We start from the raw sequence: 11,313 nt of genomic DNA, 5'->3' as shown, positions 1-11,313 counted from the left end.
ATTTGACACTAGCACTTTTTTACAAAAGTCCCAAGTTGGCCAGAGAAGCTATTTAGATCAGCGGTCGCCAACCTTTCTGACCACCATGGGTCTGTGGACCACCGGTTGGTGACCACTGCTCCAAAGGCTTCCTTAAACCAGTGGTCGCCAACCTTTCGGACCTCATGGACCATCGGTTGGCAACCGCTGATTTAGATCACAGGTTTCTTTTTTTTAATTTGGAGATTTTAAAGTTTAACAATTAAGCACAGGTGGCTATTATACATGAGAGTAATTCCTAAAAGCTAGTCAGTACTTTCCAGCTACAAGGCCGTACACTAGAACCGATGTTTTATTGTAGTCAGGTGTGTGGTATCAGAGCAACTACTTCAGCTGATGTTTTATTATAGTCAGGTGTGTTGGTATCAGAGCAACTACTCTTCACTTCTAACAGCAAATGTTCTTTCTGTTAAAAGGCTATTCTAGTCTTTCTAGAATGTTATCCTTTAAAATCAATTGGCCATTGAAATTAAGTTCTCAAACTGGGAGTACCGAGCTGGAGTAAAATTTTAAAAGTGTATTTGCCAGGCCAGTTTACCTGCAGAAAAGTGGAATTTTAGGGTAGATAACGGACTATTCTTTGTGTGGCAACTGTTCAACAGAATCCTTTATGTATTAGCAAGAATCAGACATCATTTTTAACATTTAGAAAAATCCCAAGATCACCTGTTGCAAGGCAATTTTACTACAAAGCCTTCTTAAAATTTCTTTCTAGAAACACTCATCATGAACAAACATTAATGCAGAAAATTGACCTTTTCAGGAAGATACCACCAGATGGTAGCATTGTATCAGTACCGTCCATCTGAAAAGCCCCTGGTTTATTTTGGCAGACACCTATCTGCTATGACTTCCTCTGAACATGAAGTCAAACCGGTATGAAGTGGTCATGCCATACAGCAACTACATTAGAAAGCTCTAGCTTATTCTGCTTGCAGAAGGCAGGAAACATGGATCTCAGCCTTCCTAGTATCTAATAAAACCAGCAAATCTAAGTGAAGCAAATATTTACTAGTAAATCAGTTGTCAAATCACAGTTTATCCAAATGAACATAATGCAACATTGTTCTAAAAGAGTGGGCACAAATATGGCACAGACACAATCCAGCATCTATCAAAACGCCATTGTAAAGAGCCTGACTTGCTTCATGCTGTGTGGGAATGTGGTCCCGCATGTAAGGGTGGAACCCAAAACTTACAGTCAATCCTTTTCTTGAGAGTATGAAAAACATTTCACTACTTTGCCTCAGGATTAAGCCCACATCTGTCCAAACCACCATAACAATTAGGAGAAAAGACTGGAAGTTAATCTACTACTGAAAAAAAAAAAAAAAACTTCCATCCTCCACTGGGCTTGAAAGAAAAATTTCACAGTAACCACAGAACATTCTGTATGTTTCCGCCCTAAAGATGCTTTTCATTTTTAGCACACTGTGCATCAGAGGAAAGTGACCGACTTCAGAGTAATACTAAACACGGGCCTCGTCCTTAGGGAATTTTAAAGTGAGAATGTAGCTTCTGCTCAGGAATGTTATTCTAGGAAGCTGTTTTCACAGGTCCTACTGGAGGCTCAGAGCTGCCGAGGCGACACTATGGCCCATGCCCCATCACAGACTGGGGTACATCGGAAGTGTACTCTACCGCACATCTCCTTAAACAGTAGGAAAAAATATACAATAGATACAGGAGGAGGATTACTTAAGACATACATATAAATACATAAAGAATGATACTCCAGTTTGAGAAGTGGAACTAGGTATTGCCAACTCCAGTTCCAGGTGAAGAATTCAGGACCTCGGATGAGAAACACGATATGGCATCAAGGGGACGCGGCAGGCGGTCTTGAGGAGGAACTGGTTCTAGCTCCCGAAGCAGCCTCAGGATTGTCGGGGTTCTCTGGGAATGAGATCGGTTGGCGGGCCTGTTCTTGGGATCTCAAAGTTCTGAAATCTTGGTCTTGAGTGTCATCAGCAGCATTCATTTTCTTCTACCACTTGTCTTCACATTCTGGTCTTGCAAAGACACTCGTGTAACTAGAGGAGAAAGAAAGATTCCAAAGTAAAAATAGTCTCCTTTTCCTCTCTCCTCATTTATATAGCCACAGAAGAACTGTGACGGTGAGCTGCAGTCACTGGCCACTTCCAATACCATCGTTTAATTCTATAAGAAAGTAGAAGGTGCTCTTCGACTTCAAAGCCAATGTCTGTGGTTCCCTAACATGTCACATGCCTGGAATCTTTTAAAAAGTGTTTGTTAGCCCGGCCGGTGTGGCTCAGTGGTTGAGCATTGACCTATGAACCAGGAGGCTGAGGTTTGGTTCCCAGTCAGGCCTGAATCCCCATTGGGGGACTTGCAAGAAGCAGCCAATCAATGATTATCTCTCATCATTGACGTTTCTCTCCCTTTCCCTTCCTCTCTGAAATCAATAAAAATATATATTTAAAAAAGTGTGACTAATGCGGGGAAAAAATTAATTTTTCCTCTAAAGAGCTATAAAATAAATTTCAGGCAGTATAATATAAACCTACTTTGAGTTTCTAGTTACAAAAAAAATTCAACAGACTAGTTGGTATGGGGCTGAGTGAGCACAACATATTTCTTAGATCTTTGGCCAAACACGCACATGTGGGCCTTCATATTCTTTGAAAGCAGTCACATTGGGGATAAAATGACATCATTATTTTCATGACACCAAGATGACTGAATGGCATTTCAATGAGAGAGAAAAAAATAAACTAATTAACCCAGATCTCCTAATCTGGTGGACGGGCACTCCCCAATGGCAGGTTCTGCCTAAAATCATCATGGTTTGAACTCCTGCTTCCCCTATAACAAATTTGCCATCAAATGGCATGAAAGAGGAAACAATTATTTCAGAAGAAAAAGAAGCTTGCTTACATGACGTCTTAGGGTTCCGCAAGTTCTGGCGTTGCTGGCTGCCTCTCTTGTTCCTGCGCCTCCTCCTGTGTTTGTGTTTTGATCTCTTTTTCTGGCTCGCTCGGCCCTTTTCCTTCCTGAAATCCCACTTCTTTCTCTTTTAGTTTTGGTCCATTTGCATCCGGGGACTCTTTGGTTAAGTCTCCCGAGGCCTCGGGGTCTACCAGGGCTGAGATTTGGTTCTCAGGGTAATGGACAGCGTCACGTTTTTCATCTTCTTGGGGTTCATTCTCTGTTCTTTCTCCTAAGCCGGCACGATCACCCAATTCTGGCACACACTTGGTTCCGGTTGCTTCTCTCTTTTCCTGGGTTGGGAGAACGAGCTCTTCAGGCAGCTGGTCATTTACTGGGGAGCCTTTGACCTCAACGGCCGTGACCTCCTCTGCAGCTGCATTCGCGTCTTTGGAAATATCTGAGGGGGTTTGTCCCACGGTGGTCAGTGTGGACTCCTCTTGGGCTGCCCCAGCCTCTGCGGAGCCCTGAAGTTCCCTTTCTTCTTTTTCAATTTTCTGTTCAGCCTCCTGATGGTCAGCCTTTGCCAGCTGGGCCGGTGTCTGGCAGTCGGTGGGTGTTCCTTCGGTGCTTACCAACTGGTCAACGGCTGTCTGAATGACGTTTTGCACAAGTTTATGGCTCTCAGTCTTAAGCTGCAAAATCTCCTTTTCGGCCTTTAAACCTTCCTCTCTCGTTTCACTCACTCTGTCTCCCTGCCCGCTAACCTGCTCGAAGTCTTCTTCGGACTTCCCTTCCTGGGAGGTGGTTTTATCTCCTTCCAGGTCAGCACAGACGCCTTTTGCAGGGGCGGCGGGTATGACGACCGGGGCCGATTCTGCCGGAGACGCAGGGCCTGTGGGCGCTGCATCTTCCCCGGGCTGATCCATAACGTCTTCTTGGTCAGAGGGCCTCGCTTCCGGTTCCAAACGTGCATCTGCAGACTCCAAAGGTCCAGCTGCTTCTAAAAGCTTGACGGTTTCTCCTAAGACCTTCTTCTCCACAACGACAGCTGTTAGAGGTAATGATGCCTCCGAGCTTTGAACTTGACTGTCTGTGCAGACTTGAACTAGCCAAGGAGAACTTTCTTCAAAATGGAGAACTTCCTTCTCCCCGTCGATGACGGTCACATGAACCGTGTGGACCAGCTGCTCGCTGAGCACTTCGGCTGGTTTTGCCTCAAGCTTCTCTTCACTCACTCGGGCTGCCTCGGCTTCCGCTTCCTCCCTTTCCACTTGCACTACCATCTCTCTCTCCCCTGGGGCTGGAAGAGACTGAGCAGGACTCTGGAATTCAGTATTTTCATTCTTTTGACAATCAGCTTCTTCAGTAACTTCATCTTTAAGGGCGACTTCAATGGCCTTTTTCTGTCCAGCTGTCATTTCTGTGTCTGCAGACACTTCAAGTCCTTGAACGAAGGGTACGTCTCTGGTTTCCTCATCAGCAAACTGGCCAGCCTCCTGAGTCGCCTCAGCCTTTGAAAGAATGGGTACAGTCTCCACTGATACCTCTTTATCCGTATGCTCTGGACCCCCTTCTATTTCTGAGTGTTCTTTCTTTTCTTCCTGGAATTGAAGCCCAGAGGGTGCTGGGGGCATCTCTTTCGGTGCAGGAGCTGCCTGGGCCTCCGTGACCTGCGATTTCGTACCGGATGCACCTTCACCCTCTGCGTGGACTTCCATGACCTTGACTTGCTGCGTGGCACGGGGAGCCTCACAGTCGGCCACGGGGGTGCTTCCACTGGTCTCGCTGTCTGTGAGAGTTTCGGCTGAGTCGGGGCCAACAGCCTGTTCCAGGACGATCTCTGATTTTACCCCAACCACGGTTTCGGTTTGGCAGGGGGTTCTGAGCTCGCTGGACTCGACGCTCTCGGGGACTTGAGGGACTTCTCTAGTGTGTTCTGGGGCGGCCTGTCCAAAGACCTCCCCTGGTGTCAGAGTCTCAGCTTTTGTTTCTCCTGCGTGTCCCTGCAACACCACGTCCACCTCTTCCTTCAGCTCCGACACGGGAGGGTCCTCTTCGGTCTCCCCCACCACTGGCAGCTGGGATCCCTCTTTCCGCGTTGTGTGAATCTCGGCTCCCGGGCCCCTGACATCGAGCTGTGACGCTTCTCTAACCCTTTCCGCCACCGCCTGCAGGACCTCCTGGGTCCGCCTCTCCTGGCCCTCCACGTCGGGCTCGCCGCCCTCCACCTCCTGCACTGGCGTGGCCTCCTCGGTGGTGTCTGGAGACTCACTTAACTGGGAGACGGCCGAGACCATGTCGGTGGTCTCCTCGGCACCAGATGCTTCGGTCGCCTCCTCGGCACCAAATGCCTCCGTGGGTTCCACAGCTGTCACGGCCTCGGGAGTGGGTTCCACCTCACTGGTGAGGGCGTCCTCACCGGCATCTCGGCTCTCAGGCAGGGCTTGGGTGACGACGGGGCTGTCCTCTGCCCTGACCTCTCTTTCCAACACCCCTGCAGGGGGTGGCCCAGCTTCCTCTTCGGCTTGTTCGAGGGGCCCTGTCGCCGAAGCAGAGATCCAAGAAGGCGACCTTTCTTCCATATGGGTCACGGCCCTCGCCCCATCGACGACCGCCACAGTCACGGTATGAACCAGACTCTTGCTGAGCTCCTCCGACACAGAAACCGCCCCCTTCTGCTCGGCCTTCTCCTCCCTCTTTTGGGCTTCCTGCGCTTCCATTTTCTCCCTCTCCATGGCATCGTACTCGGACAGAGGGACCACGGCCGGGACGTCGGAATCATCTTCGTTGACTTCTGTCGGCCCCGCATCCTCGGCAGTGGCGTGATCTTGTTTCCCATCCGACCTTTTCTTCCTCCGGCCAGGAATAAATTTCTTAATTGAAACCCAAGATTCTTCCTTCCCGGGTTCCACCTCTGCCGCTGAGTGTTCTGCACCGGCCCCCGTTCCAGGGTCTTCGGTTTTCTCTTCCAGTTTGGACTTGGATTTTTTCCTCGGGGTGACCAATCTTTTAAAGGACTCCCAGGTGGAAACGCCCTCCCCTTCCGAGGGGCTTCCCGCTTGCTCAGGGGAGGAGCTTCCCTGCCCTGGGTCGTGCTCCTGGGAACCTGCGGGGACAGCCTCCGGTCCTGCCTCTCTGTCTTTTCCTGCTTCATCTGGCTTGGGGCCTTCTCCTGCCATCGGTTTCGGTCCCTCTTCCTCATCGGAAGAGGATGCCTTTCTTGCTCTTTTCTTGGACGATCCCACACAAATCAAAGCTTCCCAAGACACCGAAGTGTCAACCTTGCGCTTCGGCTCTTCGGGCTTCGGCTCCTCCCCGTGTCCTTTTCCCTCCTCTTGCATCTCCGAGGCCGCGCTCTCCGTGGAAGACAGCGTGGCGCTCTTCACCTTCTCCAGCTCCTCTTCCTTGTCGCTTTCCGAAAGCCTTCTAACACGTTTCTTGGGCGTCACCATCTTTTTGAAAGATGCCCAGGGAGTCACACCTTCTCTCTTTTTTTCTCCATCGGAAGTGGCTCCCTCTTCGCCTTCCCCCTCCGGGTGTGCCTCCGCGATCCCTTTCTCCAAGCACGTAATCTCCTCGGGCTCCTCCGGGGAGGAAGCAGAGCTCTCGCCCTTTGGCTCATCAGGGCTATCCGGAGAGTCCGCCTGGGCCGCGTGCTGCTCCCCCGACTCTTCATCTCCTCCTCGCTTCGCTTTCTGCTTCTTCCCGGAGAGCTTTTTCAAGCCAGTGCTTGTAAAAAGTTTCTTCAGCGGGCTTCCCTGCACCTTCACTCTCTCCTGGGATGCCAGCATCTCCACCTCGCTCACGATGCCTTCCGGCTGGGCAGACAGCGCTTGCTCCTCAGGACCTGGTTCGGGGGGCTGGGTGTGGTCCCCTCCAGGCGCACACACTGGAGGTTCGGCTTCCTGCGGCCCAGCGTTGGTTTCAGCCAATTTCTCAGCCGGTTGGGGCTCTTCTGTTCCCTCCACCTCAGCTTTCTGCTCCTCTGCATTCTCCGCCGTGCTCACGTGGACTTCTGCAACAATCTCTACCTTTTCATCAAATATTTCTGTTGCCAAAGGGGCAGATCTCTCTTCAGGAGATGCCTGCCCTTGACCTTCAGAGGGCAGCTCCACCTTTTCATACTCAGCTGATAATCTGGCATCGTGGACACTCTCTGTGGCCTCCTGTGGCTGTGGTTGTTCCGAAGCAGCCAGTTTCTCAGAGGTATCTTCTGTCTTTTCCTTTTCTTCTGTGTCGACTCTTTCTGTCTCTTGTTCCTTTTTCTTCTCCGAAGCTTCCAGCTCATCCTCCTTGGGCTTCCTGAAACTGGTCTTTTTGCGCCAGCCAGCCCAGCCTTGAGTGAAGAATTTTTTGAAGGGTGACGCCGTTTCGCTGGCCACTGGACTGGTTGGAGAGTCTGGAGATTTGGTGGGTTCTTTTTCTTGTTTTTCTTCTCCATCTTTGCCTTCCTCGGCTGCTTGACCAGACTCAGCTTGAAGAGAAATCTCCGTGCTGCTCTGCTCGGGTTGCAGAGGCTTCTCGGGGTTCTCTGTGGATTGTTTCAGTTCACTTTCTTTGTGTGTTGCTTCTCCCGCCTCCCGGCTGGGCTCTTGGTGGTCACCAGCCCCCTCTGCTTCTCCTGCTCCTTCACCTTCCTCTTTTCTGACAGTGAGTAGCTGGACCGTGTCAGACTTCTCGCTCTTATCCTTTTTCACAGTGAATTTAAAGCCAACAAACTTAAACACCTTCTTAAATCCAACGTCATTAGTCTGGGACTCAGCAGGCTGCGTTAGTTCTTCTAAATTGTTTTCCGAAGAAGGAATCTGCTCAATTATTTCAGGCATTTCCTCCTGCCCATCCTTTGTGATGTCCTGAACAACCGATGAGTTGGCAGCCATCTCTTTATCTGAACCTCTTTCATTCACATCTTCGGATTCTCTCTGGCCAACTGTTAACAGAAAAAAAAAAAGGGGGTGGGGGGAAGAAGGGATAAAATATTACAATTCACGAAAACGAAAACATTTTGAAAACACAACTAGCTAACACTTTCTTTAATGTCAGGCAACTCCAGGATAGGCAAGGGTCTTATCTAGTATTTGTGAATCTCAATAGATTAAGACAGTGTCTACTTCTTTCAAATGACCTTAAAAAATTCAGGTTTAAAGGTACTACTCTGCGCTTTCTGTAAAGAGAAAGTTAACAATCTCAACTACCAAAAAATGAGTAGCCACAGCATCACAAAGGGCGGGTCAACCAGACAGTGTACATTCTGTTGCAATGAAAAATGGAATCACATATCACACCCACGACCTAGAACCCATCAAGTTTTAGACATAACTTCTTCCACTTTATAGGAAACACAGGGTTAAGACACTAGAGGTCCTTGGGAAATTCTGGTTGGGTCAGGGAAAGTATGAAGAATATTTTTCAGGAGAGCAGAAAAGAGGAACTCAAAAGCTGAGGGAGGCATAGCAAAAGGACAAGAGCCAGCTTGAAGGCGCTCCTTCTGGCCAAACTTTGAAGCATAAAAAAGAATAGTAACAGGGATGGGTTACCATGCATTTAATAAAATAAAAAATCCATGAATGGAGAGTGATACGAAAGCCCTGGCTGGTTTTGCTCAGTGATTAGAGCGTCGGCCCTAGACCTAAGGATTTCAGGATTGCAGGTTTGATCCCTGGCCCCAATCAGGACTCATGCGAGAGGCAACCAACCGATGTATGTCTCTCTCACATCGATGTTTCTCTCTCTCCCTCCCTTCCACTCTCTAAAAATCAATGGAAAAAAATATTCTCAAGTGTGGATTAAAAAAATAAATAAAAAGAGTGATACTAAAAGCATAAACGAGAGCAGGGAGTACTTCCTTACGGAAAAAAAATGCTAATCAATCAATTCAGACATAACGTCCATTTTGATCCTTATAGTCATTCTTCTGCATCAAGAATTAAAGATCTTTTAAGTGTATTTCCATGCTATGCACTACTTCTTACAAATGTCCCCAATTATAAAAACATACTCACAAAATTCTCAAGTGTGGATTAAAAAAATAAATAAAATAAAAAAGAGTGATACTAAAAGCATAAATGGGAGCAGGGAGTACTTCCTTACGAAAAAAAAAATGCTAATCAATCAATTCAGATATAACGTCCATTTTGATCCTTATAGTCATTCTTCTGCATCAAGAATTAAAGATCTTTTAAGTGTATTTCCATGCTATGCACTGCTTCTTACAAATGTCCCCAATTATAAAAAACATACTCACAAACACTTCTTATGCAACACAAGAGGTGTGACCTTTTTTGAAAAGGTGGATGATATCATTGGAAATTCACCAGAGGAAAAATGTCAAGACCCCCCCCCCCCCACACACACACACAATAAACTCTATTCTAGTACAATTTTACTAATAAACACAAACATAAATTTCCTGCCACTAAGCATGAGGTAAAAACAAACCCATTCACTAACCTTTCTAGAATTCAACAGAACATGCAGGGATACTTTGCTCACATAGTGGGAAAGCAGGTGTTAACCACACCATCCCCCCCGCCCCCCTTTCCTTCCATGCTCCTACATCTGCATTTCAATCTGCAACCCTTTTTCTTAAATTCTGGGAGGATGGGGAGATGTTTACAGTCAAAACCAGGGAAACAAAGATGAGCAGCTGCCAAGTGGCGAACAGAACAGTTACTGGTAGTGCTTACAGCTTAGCAAGATTCAGATGTTTTCTTTACAGAGGGGATATATGGGCTGAGCACATTAAAAAATGTATACGTATAGGATTACAAAAAATGTTAAATCCTGTCAACTAGTCTGTAGTCTCTTTTTGACCTAAGTAATCCTAGGAGCTACTCTTGTGAGAACCTCTTCCAGACGGGCCCCTGCGGGCGCAGATGGCGCCTTCGTGCTTTGTGCAAAGGCTGGGCAAACGCAACTCGGCCCTGATTTCAGCTCCATTAGCCTCCTGCACCCCGCGGACCTGTTCGGAGACGCCCTGCTTCCTAAAGCACCGCTTTGATCACATCAGGAAGCTGTCACACACCTTTAATAGCTGCAGGACCAGAGGGCGGCCTTCCAAACTACCAAGCCCTGCGGCCAAGGTTTAAACTGGGTTCCAACATAAAACCCAACTAGGATCGCACACGTGCGCATCACCGGTAGGTATCCTGCCCCGAACCACGTGCGACTGCGGCTCCGCACGGAGCTAGAACCCGCCTTGAAACCCGGACCCCGCTTTCTGTCTCATTGTCTATGAGTCGGCCGCACTCAGCTCACGCTGCTCGCCAAACAGCCATGCCGGCGCCCTCCGGCCCCGCACCCCAACTTGGTCACCTCCAGGCTCCCCAGGGAGAGCATCTTTCGGCCCTCGTTTAGCTGCTGATGTTTTTGCGATGTAGCATTTTCCACCTCTGCTCCCGCCACTAACGGAGAGCCAGTGGGCCTCAAAGCCGTCCCGCCCGCCAGGTCCCCGGGGTGAACCTCCGATGGGGGGCGCACTACTCACGGCAGAGGTGACTCCACCAGGGCATGGTGTCTGCTGCCGCCTGGCAGGGGCTGTTGTACAGGGGCCCAGGAGGACCAACCTTCCCCTCCCGGTTGCCCCATCGCGGGGTGGAGACTGTTGGCCGCCAGGGGCCAAGCTGCTGACGACAGCGCCCCCTGGGGGCCACTGAGCGCGTCACAGAGGGGAACCCCCAGGTGGCCCTGCGCATCACCCCAGTGGGGTCCCTTCTGCTGTGAGCCTCGCCGCTGCGGGGTCCCCGAGCGGCCTCTCTCTTATCCGCACCCCATTAGGCAGAGCGCTAGCGGAGCACGTGCCCCTAACCCTCTGCTCTCAGAACGGTGAGTCCACATCCAGCAGTAGACTCCAAAGCCCCGGCATGGCCTGAACCTAAGCACGCCTTTGCTAGGTCGTAAGAGCTTTAATTTCTTGAGTATTATTAGCACAGGGGCTAGGACCTCATGCACGTTCCCATTACAAAGTTATCATTTATAGTCATACATGAAGTCTGTGTTTGTAAGTGGTCATGTGACTTGGCCACTGTCAAATAGGAGGTGTGTGGCATCCCTGGTGGGCCAAAGGCTGGCAGGGGAGCAAAACACAAATTTTATCATTTTAAAAGAAAAACTAATTCCATATTTTTCAGTGTCAAAATTCTTATTTTTCATAAATCATAACTTTTTATAATTTGTAAATGCCACTTATGACAAGAAAAAGTACTTACACATGTCAACTCCCACACTTAGATGGGAAAATTGCTACATGTCTAATGTGGCTAGCAATTTAAATTTCATTTCAGTGTAAAAAGCTGGGGTTTTTTTTTTCATGGTTACTCTCATGCTAAGAAAGAAAGAAAGAAAGAAAGAAAGAAAGAAAGAAAGAAAGAAAGAGAGAGAGAG

The 11,313-nt window shown here is 48.6% G+C and overlaps 1 protein-coding gene across 1 annotated transcript in view; it reads right to left on the bottom strand.

Moving 5' to 3' along the window:
• Positions 1-446: 446 nt before the first annotated feature.
• Positions 447-11,313, bottom strand: part of AKAP12 (A kinase (PRKA) anchor protein 12) — a 17,732-nt gene continuing 6,865 nt past the window's right edge. The window contains exons 2-3 of the mRNA XM_005884710.1: positions 2,938-7,861; positions 447-2,072 (exon numbers count right to left, since the gene is read on the bottom strand). Coding sequence (XP_005884772.1) covers positions 2,946-7,861 — 4,916 coding nt within the window. The 3' untranslated portion in view covers positions 447-2,072; positions 2,938-2,945. The remainder of the gene's footprint in view (positions 2,073-2,937; positions 7,862-11,313) is intronic.

Source organism: Myotis brandtii, unplaced genomic scaffold (genome assembly GCF_000412655.1).
Source record: "Myotis brandtii unplaced genomic scaffold, ASM41265v1 scaffold847, whole genome shotgun sequence".
NCBI lineage: Eukaryota > Metazoa > Chordata > Mammalia > Chiroptera > Vespertilionidae > Myotis > Myotis brandtii.
This window is presented reverse-complemented; position numbering and strand designations above follow the sequence as displayed.